Below are 14,124 nucleotides of genomic sequence, written 5' to 3' on the forward strand. Positions count from 1 at the left end.
GGGAGTCTGCTTCTCCCTCTCCCTCTGCCTGCTGCTCCCCCTGCTTGTGCTCTCTCTCCCTGTCAAATAAATAAATAATCTTTAAAAAAAATCTCTCTGATAATACTTTAAGGATATTATGATTGTTTTCAAATAACTTTTACATAAATGATCTTCTTGGAAGTCAAATACAGTGGGTGATACTATTAAGGACCTTCTCATGTTTTTTTTGTTTTTTGGTTTTGTTTTGTAACCTAACCCCTCTTTCTTCTCTCCTCTACTTCTCTTACTCCCTCACTTTCTTGGGAGGTTTTCCAAGCCTCAGTCCTGGAATTTCTGGAACAAATTCCCCTGTCTCCATTGTTATTTCTACCTCTGGAAGCAAAGTTTCAGACAACAAAGTGTCTCAAAGAAAAGTAAGTTCATTGTACTGTCAATACTTGCTAGAGGTTTCTTTTATTTCTCAGCAGTTTCCCTTAAACATCCTTAATAATCTAGATATTCACTTCCCATATCAGTTGAACCAATTCCCTTTGACACTTTAATTATTTATTATCATTGATGTACTAGTATTTTTAAAGTGTAAGATTCCTTCTTTTGTACCTGTTTTTCTAACAAAGGACATATATAAATTCTTAGCCCTTTTTTTTTATTAGTTATGTTAATCACCATACATTACATCATTAGTTTTTGATGTAGTGTTCCATGATTCATTGTTTGCGTATAACACCCAGTGTTCCATGCCGTACGTGCCCTCTTTAATACCCATCACCAGGCTAACCCATCCCCCCACCCCCCTCCTCTCTAGAACCCTCAGTTTGTTTCTTAGAGTCCATAGTGTCTCATGGTTTGTTGCCCTTTTATTTAAGACTTTGGCATGGTAAATTAGTTTCTTGTTTAGCAAATATTCATTCCTTCTTCTACTTTGAGCTTGGCAATATGATTGGCTTTGGCCAGTGGGGTGTTAGTAGATGTGATGTGAACATAGCTTTTAACTGTGTTTGTGTCCTGGGCTTGTCCTCTTGTGCTTTGGCCATCACAATGAAAATAACATATCCTGGGTAGTACTGTCCCCTCTCTGGGTCCCTGAATGAAAGATGTGAAGCAGAGAAGCCAACCCGGTAATCTACAGCCTAAAGCAGCTGGCCCAGCCAACCAGTAGACACTTATGAGAGAAATAAATGCTTATTGTTATATGCCACTGATTATGTGGTTATTGGTTGCACACCAAAAACTGACTGTTATGTGGAGTGAAAGTAAATGATAGACCGAGCTCTACCATTTACTAGTTGGGCTAGAATATCTGTATCTGTAAAATGAGAGGTTTGCATTCATTGGATCCCAAGTTACTTAACAAGATTTAAAACTCATGATTCTTGAGTATACCACTTCCCACAGCACATTTCCAGAAAACAAGTCAAAATATAACCACTATGAAATGAAGTCTGGAGAAGGATGGAGAGAAAAGGATCCTAGAATCTCTGATTAATTTTATTTTTCTAAAGCAGAAAGAATGGGGTTTGTTAGGATGGTGTTTAGTATAAGACTCTGAGAGGTCTACTGAAAGGCAAAGTATGTCAGGAGAGAAGGCTTCCATGTCCGTTGGCTGCAAAGTACCGAGAGGGTAACAGGCTCCCTTTTCACTAAGTTAGCCTTCAGGGATGTGGGCGTACAGATCATATGCAGGCTTCACTCATTCAGAACTCTCTAAGAACAAGTATTTTCAGCAGCTATCCTAAGATAATATTTAACATATAATGGGGAATAATAAAAAGACTGAGAGAAAAATGTAAACTGTTACAGAGTGTTGAAATGGCAATTTGCTTTTTCTTTCTTTATTTTCCTTGAGTGATTTTAATCTTCATGTAGGGGGTTCCTGCCTTGCAAGAGAGGTGGGACTATACCATATGTAAGGTCCTATTCAAACTTACAATACCATCACATCATGCAAGAATGAGTTTATTTGAAGCATTTTTACATAAAAACCTCAGTGACCCCACTTTGCTAATGGCTGCCACTTTAAGAGCTCTAATAACCCGTAACTTACCATACTAAAAAAAGGGCCGAATTCTCTTCAAATATTTTTTTGTGCCTTTATTAAAAATTTCCTTTGACCACAGATTTCCTCTAGTTATTCAATTGCTGTTTGCATGCATGCCAAAGAATTGTTTCCATGAGGACAGTATATTTCTAAAATCAAACTTGCTAATTGGCAAAATTAATACATTTACTTGCAATGAAATTATTTGTGAGAAAGACAATAATGTATGTTAAAATTTGTCATTTAGGTAATATTTTTAAAAAAGAAAATGTTCTTACGCAACATGACTCAAATGCTCTGGGGAGCTCTGAGATCGTTTTTTCATTAAGTAGACCTGAAATTATGTAACAACTAGAACATGAGAAAGAAAAGAGGAAAACAAAGTATAGAACACTGGGGAATGAGAAAATAGCCTGCGAATGGAACAGTGATTTGTTCAAGGTTACCCAGTGAGTCAGGAACAAAGAGGAGAGTTGGACCCATGCCAAGACCCAAAGTATATCTACATTAATGGCTATGGGCTAACTCTGCCATTTTCAATAAATGATGTACTCACATATGGGGGAAGATGGTCACATTTACCATTCTCTCAGGGTCTAGTGTATGTTACTTAATAAGTTTTTATTATTTAAATAAAATTATAAATAAACACCTATGAACAAGAAGTTAACAAAGCATGATTTCACATACATAATTTCATTTCATCCCCACAACCACCTCTGAGGTAGGTATTATAAATTAAATTAAAAATTAATTTGGTTTAAAGATTAATTTGGATCCAGAAAAATTAAACTACAGGGTGCTGAAATGGCAATTTGCTGAAGAACACATTGCCAGGATCCAAATTTATAATTTTATATATATAAAAAAGTATATAACCTATACCAAGCAAACCTCTCTATATATCCTACTCTTAAGGAAGCTCAAAGAGGTTTTGCATTAAGTACAAAAATATTGAAGATGAAAAAATAAAAGACCCTTTGAAGAATTCAAAGTCATGCACAAAGTTGATATTTAGGGAATAGAAAGCAATTTGATTAATTTGTTTTATGTGGCTGATTTTACTAGCTAATTGGTTGGGTTACCAATCAAGCATGTCTGCACAAAATCCTTAGTTTCTATTGATAAACTATTTGTACATGAGGGCATCTGGCAGTTAAGGCATAAGAATCTTAATAGAAGGCTTTGAAATAATACAGATCTACCACAAGAAAGCAGTCCCACTTACAAAATCAAGTCTCTGTGTTTAATGTCTACTTCAAAGCACTGCTCATCCGCTTTTGCCAATGTATATAGCAAAGAAATTTACTAGAGTAAAACATAGAATTCCTTAATATACGTGGATCCCTGCCCCAAAGGTATTGGAGCCTCTGTGACAAGTTGTCTTCCACCCAAAGCCACAAGTAGCAGAGGAGAAAGCATACTTTGTTCCCACACTGAGAGGCAGAAAATAAGGAAGGGAAGGAGGGAACATAAGCGACTACATGATAGGAGTTAAGTAAGAGCTCAAACTGTTTAGCCAGGCTACCTGTGTTCATTCTGGGCTCTGCCTCTAATACAACCTTGAAAAAGTCACTTAACCTCTTTATGACTCCGTTTTCTTAATTGTAATATAGAGAAATTAATAGACCCTATCTCATAGGGTTGTTTTAAGGATTGAGTTAATATTTAAGTGCTTAGTGTCAGGTGTACAGTAATCCCAATATAAACATTTGATAAATGAAAGAAGATAGGAAGAGTAAGAGACAGAATAATGGATGCTATGTGTCTTTAATGTATTGCTTTGCTTCCTTCTAATGGAGTCCTTTTCTTTCCACACCTGGGGCCACTGACTCCTACCAGGGAGCTTTTAACCCCATTTCTTGTCTGACCCCAGATGACCCTTATTCAGAAAGATTTAAGAAGCCCTAGCTCAGTAGTCCAGGTGAGTCAGCACCAAGTCAAGCTCGCTGCTATTCTTGTCCTGACCCCGTGTCCCAGTTTTAGTCACTTGTTCCTGTAATCAAGTCCCAGCCTTGTACTCCAGTTCTAGCATTCCGCTCCCCTGTGGCTGAGTCCTGGCTGGGAGGACCTGCTCAGGATCTCCAGTTCCTATGAGGCAGACGCCTCCCAAAGGGCAGCCTCTGGACTGGAAACACTTTGTTTGGCACACTGTGCATGAACTTTGGAAAATCAGTTGCCTGTATTTAAAAATTCCAAAATTTGACATAAAAATTCAAATTTCCAACTTCTCTGGAACATGAAATGATCTGGCAGCACTTGATCCCCAGTTCCCCTCAGTATGAACCCACTGGAGCCAACCGGCAGCTGCCCCCTTTGGAAGGCCATGTGCTAACTATTCCCTACTGTCCCCAAGCCCTCCTGCTCCATTTCTGTGAGTTACTGTGAGTTACTTGGTCCCTGTAGGCCTTTGAAGTTGGGGGTCTAAGATTCAGAATAGCCGATACTTAACAAGCATTTCCTTTGTGCCAGGTGCTCTTTCAATTGCTTCACAAGTTTTATTCGTTTAATCAAAGACCAGGAATCTGTTTGTTCTTATCCATTGTCCCTGCAGTCCTTCTCCTTGCTTCAAATTCTCTGTCTGCATGCACCTGTGTCTGTCCCATCTTCCCCAATCACTATTCTCTACCCATTAGTTAGGGCCGCTCAGAAAGCCTTGTTGGGCCTCCATAATGTCAACCACTCACCCACACTGTGGCCTGTTGCCACTCTCCAATCTCCTCTGCCCAGCCAAACTTTGTTGTCAAGAATTTTGGCCATTATAGTGACTGTATTTCAGGTACAGAATTCCAGGCTTTACTGATCTGCCTGATCCTAGTATCTGTCTCATACTCCAGGAATAAACCCACACGTTTCATTATATATAGATAGACTACCCCTCACAAAAATTTGTTACAACTCTTGTTAGAAGCCCAGCAAAATCCATTAAATATTTATTGATAGCTTACTTATGTTCTAGGCCCTGCCACAGAAATTGATTTGAGTACTCCTTTAATAAGAAACCCAAACAAGTTTATCCATCTCTTCTATAATGAATTCATTACTTTTTTCAGGAAACCACCAAGGAAACTAACATTATTTGAACACAATTGGCTTTTTTTTTCTTTTCTCATGATGTGCCCTTGTGCTTTAGAAAACAACGAATGAAAGAGGAAACTATTTGCATGACTAAGCTGAGATTTAGCAAATATCAAAACAAAACTCACAAAACTCATTCTACACATTTCATAAGATTATCTGGACTGGGTAAAACTGAATATGTATTGAATTTTAAATTTAGCTGATTAAGTTCTAACATAATTTTTAAAGAAAGTCTTAATAAAAGTGTTACTTACATAAGGAATCGTGTCCAAAGTATCTGTGTTGACAATTATAGGAGCAGGGCTGGCCTAAAAAGGAGAAACATAAAAAAAATTAAATAACACGTAGTCTCTTTTAAGATAGGATCTGTTAAATGTATTTGAGTTCAACAGTATTTCTTGAGGACCTGTACAGGCACCGTGTCAGGGTTTTGGGGGATAAATGAAATACCTTGGAGTTCGCTGCAACTTCCTCCTTCAAATATTTGTTTGCTACATTTGCTACATAATGAAATGAAGTAAGCAGTTGAGCTTATACTCATTTTCTCTTAAATTCTACCCAACAGTAGGAGGTGAGGATTTGAATTGTGTATGAGGTAAGAATTTCTTATAAATTGGGTGACAGTTAAAATGTATAGCATTTCCTTATAAAATAGCTGTACAAAATAAATTTAACCTCTCTCTCGTGGCAGCAAACTTAAACCCAAACCAGTATTTGTAATCCTTCTCTTTAAACTGCCTTTTGAGAATATGTTGAAAAAAAAGTTTCACTCACTGACATCTTATATATGCTTACCTATTATGCATTCTTTATCCTATCTTTTGTCATTTATGCATTTCTGATCACATACCTTAGAAATCCTTCAATAGGAAATTAAAAATTCATCAAAGATGGCATAAAATCATATCAGGTAGGCTGAACTTTCTTTTTCAAAAAAAAAATTTGTACAAAATCTAGTCATTCCCTTTAAAGTTGAGTAGGAAACTGTGTAAAACTGATACAGAAGTGCTACAAGCCAAGTCATTAGAAAATAAGAGATTGCAATCTCTATTTGCATCCACCAATCTGACTTCATGAATATTGAGTAGACCTATCTTTATTTTCTAGTTTCTAGATTTTCACAGCATTTTTTCCTTCATCCCCTGCAGGATCTTTCATCTCCGTCCCAAATTGCAGATTTCATTTAGATAGAGGAAATACTCTCATCATGATTAATCAAGAGCTGTCCTATAAGACACAGTGGTTTTGGCAAGTGCTCAACTTTTGGGACATTTCATTAGTCGTGCCCTCTGGAGTTAACAGAGTTAACAGCTTTTTAATGTCAATCTGTGCCTATGGAATCCTAATCAAATGATACAACAAATGGCAATCCAGCAGATATCACAAAACAGAATTCCATGTTTTAACACAACACACTGGGCATTACGAGCAGGACCCTGGTCTACTATCTACATGGTGGGTCAGCTAGATGATCACAGTTTATTCATTAACTCCTAAAAGCAAGTACCTCAGGGTGAATGGGGGCTTTGGAGAAAGACAGTTTCCACTGGATCCCACACACAAAAAAACCACCCCAAAACACATACACACACACAAAACAGTGCTTGTAAAGAGGCATGTGGTATAGGGAAAAGAACATGAGATTTAGAATCAGAAAATCTGGGCTCGAGTTTGGTTTGGCAACTTCCTGATTATATGTTTTGGAGGCTGAGCAACTTCCTGGTGGTGCGATCTAGGGGCAATTACACTAACTCCCTTTGCCTCATTTTCCCTCTCTGTAGAATGGGAATAGAGGTAATCACCTTCTGAAAGAGTTGTTTGAAGAATAAGTGAGGTGATATAGTTCATGAGCTTTGTAAACTTAAATTTCAGAATCAATGTTAAATATTATTATTAGTGTCCCTAAACATGGACCACTGTAAAAATATATTACTGAATGGTTTGTGAACTGTTTATACACCAGAGATTTCAATGCTATGTTAGTGGCTACAATTGCACTAAAGAAAACTAAAGATTAGACCATGTGAAGTACCATTAATTAAATCCATATTACTTGCCCATGTATAAGAATATGCACATATGTCCTCATTTAATTGCCACAAAACCTTATTGATGAAGCATCATTATCACTGTCCCCACATTATAAATGAGATGAGAAAACAGAGGCTCAGGGAAAATGAGAGCTTAGACTTAACACTGGCTTTTCTGACCTCAAAATCCATTTTTTCCACACTAAGCTGCTCCATGATCTCAGTATCTAGGTGGCTCATTGCAAGAGTCCTGCAGTGATTGGAGATCTCTAGTTAGAGCAGCATATGAGACTCAGGCAAACAAAAGACCACTCTGGAGCAAGAGATGCCTTAAGGTCTTACCTATCAGACATTGAAAGCAAGCTGGTGATGCCTGAATGGTTACTGGTGTTGTCATCCTAGTCCATGTTTTAGTTTTGACTTCCTCTCTTGTATGCTTGCTAAATGGTTCCCAGGATGACCCAAAACATTTGTGCCTTGTCTCCTTGACCAGACTGAAAGCTTTCCAAGTATCACACCCAACACTTGTATTTTCCCCTATTATCTAGTATAGTTTGATCAATAAAATATGCATTGATTTGATTCCATCTTATTTTTGTTTTTCCTCTTATAGATTACATTAATGTGGTCTAGGAATAAATTTTTACATAAGCCCCTTTCCTATATGATGCCATTTATCGCTTTCATCTGTTTGTGTTGCTATTTTCCGTTTCATATATGTAAATTTGGTTCTTCTAATCAGACTCTATGCTTAAAAAATGACAAGGATGTACACTTTCCTAGAATTCTTCACAGCACTTGGGTACACCAAAGGAGCTCAGTAAATACTTAGGAATTATTGACTAAATACTACAAAGTAGCTACAAAGTATGAGGGTATAAAGGAAAGTCATACTTTGTAAGCTTCGGAGAGCATTTCTAGGACAACTCCAAAATCTCCTCTGTTACCAACAAGACTGTGACTACTTTTCCAATATCTACTGTCACTTTCTTTCCTTAACCAGTCCCTATTGCTTAACTGTCCAGCTTTTACAAAATAATGATTATTTCATAACTGTAGGATGTCAAGGTTGTGAAGTATAATTTATGTTCCGTGGAAAGCTCATTGCTCCTTTTTTGGTGCTAAAAAGATCCAGAAGCCCCATTAATGTCTGCATTTTTTAAAGTCACTAAAAATGCACGAAAAAACAGAGTATATGGAATGTGTGAATCCACAGATACAACACATGCGTCTGACATGGGCAAATCCCTGGCATGATCAGCAAGGAGATATCATGGTTCTCTGCTCTGCATCCCACTGTGCTGCTACATCCGGCTCTCTGAAGACCAGATCTCCCATTGCTCTGCTCCAGGCCCCTCACAGTGCTCCCCAGATTATTTGCACAGAAGCTTCTTGGAATCTTTAAGGTACTCAATGGCACATATCAGCAGAGAATAAAAATCCCAAGGGGTGACAGAGTATTCTAAGTATGGCCCATGAGTGTGCTCTTCTCACCAATTGTTAATTTCAGTTCTCCCCTTGGCTCATCCTGGCTTCTGTTTCTTTTCTCACTTTTGGAATCATGTGAGTCCATGCCAGTTTGATCAAGTTTGGTTTCAGATTCTTCAAACCAATTCCCTAGTTACTTTGATGGTTCCCTCTAAGCTTTATCTCCATGATGTGTGGTGCTCTGCTATACACACAATCTCCTTCCATATTGGGTATTCTATTTAATTGAACCCCTAAATCAAACTGGTGACTTATCAGATGCCAGCATCCTACTTCGGATGCTTATTTCCATTTATTGGAAAGAGACTTTTAACAAATATGAAAAAATCTTTTCATCAGAAGTTTCAAGGCTTGTCTTCATGTAAATCTAGTCAAGGATTTTTGAAACTATAAAGGTTTAAGAAAATCAATGTCTCTTAGGTGGCCCAAACGATGAGATATAAATGGTTTGCATTTTATATTACATTCTCTTCTATGTGGAGAAAGTCAGTTTACAGGAAGAAGGAAGTATAAAGCTAATTGTAGAGAAGCCAGAAGCAAATAGAGAGAATAGCGAATAATTTAAGCTATTAGATCAAGTTATTCATGAATTCCAGCCCCCTTCCTCTCTTTGAGTTCTATGGGATACCCAAATACTTTTAAATTATAGCCATACTTTGCTCATGCTAGTAAAGGATAAACTGCTGCTGCTTGCCACCAAGAAAATGTAATTAAAAAAGAATCTGACATAATGAATGCAAATTTTCAAAGGGGTTCATTGATTCTGATTGATGTGGTTACTTCTTGATATTTTTTAAGTGCTAGATTTGAGAAATACTTCTGACATATATGGGCAAGTGTTCACCAGGTCAGCTACAGTCAGGAAGCCTCATCAAGCAAGGTGTAGGCAGGGAAGGTACATCAGCCAGTCAGCCAAAGAGCACACTCTGGAAAGTTTATATCTGACCAGTGAGAAGGTCACAAGACAAATCTGGGCCTATATCTAAACTTTGAAGAAGCAAAGTGGAAAAGGAGAGAAACCTACATTTAAGTCAAGGGACTTAAATAAAGCAGGAACTGAACAGTAACACAGATGGGGTTAAGAAATTGTGCAGGGATTTCAAATGACCTGGAACATGGAAGTTGAAGGCAAGCGGTTGTCAAGCCAAATTAAGTAGGAGGTAAAATACGGCAAGAATAACATGTTAGCTGCTTTTGGGGCACAGTATCTCTGGTTTATCTTCTCAGGCTTAAAAGACAAGGTTCTTGAGTGGGCAAGAAGCAACACAGGTCATATAAATGACTTTCATATGTGGTGTGGCATGACAGCTTGAAACAAAATGGAAGCTACTGAAAGTTTTTAAATGAGTCCATTTGTTATGCATGTGATTTCACTGAGACAACTAAAGATCTCCAGACTTCAAGGTAGATATCAGCTGGCTTAGGTCAGCTGCTACAAGGTTATTAATAGTCTAGCTTCACAATTCACATAATTCACACATTAGGCTGAGCCCCAGTCAGACCATGTCCTAATTCTAACCAGGGAAGTAGAATATTGGAGTTACTACCCACAGCAGGTCTGAAATGAGATCTCTAACATTAAGTACTGAATTGATATGCTAAGGATTGAACTCAGGATAACTTTATTTTGTTTCAGGTCTTCCGCCCTAATATTCCACTATGTTGGCCCATTCTGGAAATAAAAAATGTGATATGGTTGGGGTTGGGGAGACTTCTACCTCAATTTCCTGCCTTTAGTTCTCTGTTAGACTCATATGAAACCCTTTCTTCCCTCTCCTTTCCCATAATCTATTGAGCTGGAGCCTCACATCCTTAGGCATTGGCGTGGAGAGTCCTACTCCAACTTGAAGGATTTACGAGGACCTGCAATTGTCCGTGAGCATCATCACTCTCTGAAATCTCATAGTATCCTGACCCAGCCACACCTGGACCTTCTGAATATTACCACTGGGATGGATAATAATAAGGTTGAGCATTTATATAGCACTTATTTATATCAATTAACTTGTTTAATCTTCACATAACCCAATGAGTCAGGTACCATTATTCTCAGCTCACAAGTGAGGAAGCAGAGGTTAAGTAATTTTTCCAAAGTCATACATATGGTAAGCAGACTGTCTTCAAACCTAGACAGTTTAGCTCAGAGTCCATACTTTTGACAATTATGCTCTACTGCCTCTCAGAATGGAACTGGACTTTACCAGAGCTCTTTGGAGTCTAACTTTTACTGCTCACTAACAAGTCAGAGGCCAGCTCAAAGCAAAGTTAGATATATCCACATGGATCCTGGCTGGTGCCGGAGCCCTCCCCTCCTCACTCTGTCCCAGTTACTGGGCCCTGGTATATCATGTGAACAGGCCTGCTGAAGGCATGGCTTAGAAGAAGATCAATGGCACAGGCATAGCCTGTTGACTCAATCAGGATTTTTTCGAGTAAGCTCCAAAGTTTTGGTAAATAACTGATTAAAGACATATTGTTGGCTGTGTGAGAAACAAAAGAAACAAATCCACTCTATATATAAAACTTTAAAGTTGAGACCTTAAGGATCATTTAATTCTACCCTTTCACTTTATAAATATGAAAATGGAAACAGAAAGGAAGTGGCATGCCCCAAATCTCACAATTATTTAATATCAAAACTGAAGACAGGATAACAATAACAAGAAGAACAAGAATAAACTGTTAAGCATTTTTTAAATGACTATTATGTTCCAGAGGCTGTGGTAAATACTTAAGATGCATCAGTGCGTTTACTTCTCAAAATGTTTTAAGGAAAACATTATTGTTTCCATTTGGAAGGACAGAAGAAAGGAAGAAAGGAAGGGAGGGAGGCTCAAAGTATCTAAGTCACTTGCCTAAGGTCACACATCTAAGAGGACCACAACCAGATTTCAAGCCCATGTCTTTCCTAGCCCCAGATCTCATGCTGATAATCACCACCATCTCCTGATTCCCTCTGCTGATTTTTTTCCAGGCTACACGTTGAAATGCAGTTATTTTCTGTCCTGCAAGTTGCTGGCTCCTCTTTCACTGTCTGAAGAGAAATTTCTCACCATACTGACTCAGATTCAATTTCCCAATTCTCAGAGGGTTTCTAAGTCCCTTAATCTCTTTCAAACCCCTACTTAAAAAATGGGACAACGCTATTTTCCAGTTAACCTATTTCACGAGAAGTTAGCTGGAGAAATAATGCATGTGAAGCAAAAAGAGAGGTACTCCACAGATGTAAGTTTATATTATTACTGTGGTTATTTTTTGTTTTCCTGGATTTTCTCCTTTTCATATTCTCTCTCTACAAGACCAACCAGGTGCGTGCAGTTTGATCCAGTAGAGCTCTGAGTCATCACCAGTAGTAGCATCAAGTGGTTCTGGTCTGTACCCTGTTTTGCCCTTACCCTGCAGTGACATAGCCCCCGCCCTCCCACATGTATACAGGTAAGGACACTGAGGCAATAACAGGAGGGTGGGTGATTGAACAGTTAATTGTTTGCAGGTTAAAGACTATGCAGGATGTCTCAGGGGGACAACTCTGGAGGAAGCAAAGACCTTGGTCCCTCTGCCTAACACTTAACAAAATGCACAGATAGCTACCTACCTAGCTTACCATCGGCCTAGCTTGGGAAAAAAAGTGGTGCCTGGTGGCTTTGTAGGTTGAGTATCAGATTCTTGGTTTTTGGCTCAGGTCGTGATCTCCCAGTCTGGGGATGGATCCCCACATCAGGCTCATGCATAGCAGGCAGTCTGTTTCCCTTCCCCCCCAAGCCCCTCCCACCATAGGCGCTCTTTCTCTCTCTCTGAAATAAATAAATAAATAAGAAAGAAAGAAAGAAAGAAAGAAAGAAAGAAAGAAAGAAAGAAAGAAAGAAAGAAAGAAAGAAAGAAAGAATCTTAAAAAAAAAGGGGGGGACATTGGACAAAAATGGCATATTTGTGTTTGGCCTGAATTCAATTCAACTCTGCCTGCCTGAACTCTCTTAATAATAAACATAATATTATCTTCACTTTACAGAAAACTGAGGCACAGAGATGTTAACCAATGTGCCCAAGGTCATCCAGCTGGTGATAGCAGGCCAGGAGTCAAACCTGGAAGTCTTGTTCCTATGTGGGTAACTTTTAAACAACTGCAAAACATTTGCTTGGATTTGATAAGTTTCCAGAAGTCTGTGCTAGTTAACACGACTTCCCTCACTGATCCTTGAAAACATACCATTAGTCTTTTATCCCTGTGGATTGAAGTGTTAACATACCTGCTTCATCCTCCCTTAAAATACAAGGTAGTGTAACACTTTGCAGAAAATAGATGATATCCTAAAGACCTCAGGTAGGCTGAGTTAAGTACCCCTATCCCTGGTGCAGAAAAGATGGGGTAGCTTGCAGAGTGAGGAACAGAAAGTGGAGACCTGGAACCAAACAAACTTTTCTTTATGTTTTCTCTAGAATTAATTTCACTTAGAGATAAAAGTTGATTAAACTACTAGATATGAGGGCTCTTCGGATTTCAATCCAGTTCCCCTGACACATACCTCTCTGCACTTAGTATAAAAGGCAAAAATAAATGACTCACCAAAACTTCAGATCATCACTGAAACTCAAATTGATAATTGCATTATACTGACCACAAATACCATGCTTTATAACTTATAGAGTGTGTTTATACACATTAGATCATTTAATTTCCACAGAAAGGGAACTAACGTTGATTGAGCAAATACCCATTGTGTGTCAGGCAAATATGATAAGCTTTTTACCTGTGTTTTCTTGTTTACTCCTCATAGAACCCAGAGGGCCTGTTGGAATTTTCCTTTGTTTAATAATTCAGTGAATTACCTAATGTCAAACAGCTAGAGAAGAGAAAGCTGGGATTCAAACCCAGGCCCTTTGACTCTAAATCCCTTGCTTTTCTCCATTTCTGCCACAAATTCCACCGATTCACACTGAGCATTTACAAACCTAACTGCTTTATTTATGCAAATGCTCTCTGGAGATAGCACGAAAAATGGAGTCATTAGCTCAAATCTCAAATGTGGTTTAGTCAATGTGCCCCATGCCATATAACCATACATACTTAATTCACTGATTCACTCCATGTGGTGTTATTCCTGGAAAGATCCATGTGGATACCATCTGCTCCTTTTTGCTAAGCCACCAAAGAGCTATAATCTCAGCAGCACAGTTGTATTTTCCACACTTAGGTAACAGAATTCTAAGCAAGCTGTCAACCTGGTTCATTAGGCTAAAGTAGGGCTAGTTTCTTCTGTAGTACATGGATGAAGGTCTTGCACACAGTAGGATCAATAAATGGATACTATTTACTCCCTTCCCTCTCCTTTCTTTCCATCAAGTCAAGATTCTCACTACTCCAAGCACACACCTTGCTCATATCTATCATAAGATACTGTTTCCATTTCTTCCTTCTCTTACATCATGAATCAATCATGGTTATCTACCTAACCAAATTCTATCCATCCTTCAAGGACAATCTAAAGCCCTAGACTCTCCATGAAA

The 14,124-nt window shown here is 38.4% G+C and overlaps 1 protein-coding gene across 25 annotated transcripts in view; it reads right to left on the reverse strand.

The window, feature by feature from the left end:
• The window catches only part of DLG2 (discs large MAGUK scaffold protein 2), a 1,693,368-nt gene that overhangs the window by 737,531 nt on the left and 941,713 nt on the right, over positions 1-14,124 (reverse strand). For all 25 annotated transcript variants that reach the window (XM_032393569.1, XM_032393582.1, XM_032393556.1 and 22 more), the window contains one exon: positions 5,356-5,409. In XM_032393569.1, the coding sequence (XP_032249460.1) occupies positions 5,356-5,409 (54 nt within the window). The remainder of the gene's footprint in view (positions 1-5,355; positions 5,410-14,124) is intronic.

This window comes from Phoca vitulina, unplaced genomic scaffold, assembly GCF_004348235.1.
Source record: "Phoca vitulina isolate PV1807 unplaced genomic scaffold, GSC_HSeal_1.0 scaffold74, whole genome shotgun sequence".
Lineage (NCBI taxonomy): Eukaryota > Metazoa > Chordata > Mammalia > Carnivora > Phocidae > Phoca > Phoca vitulina.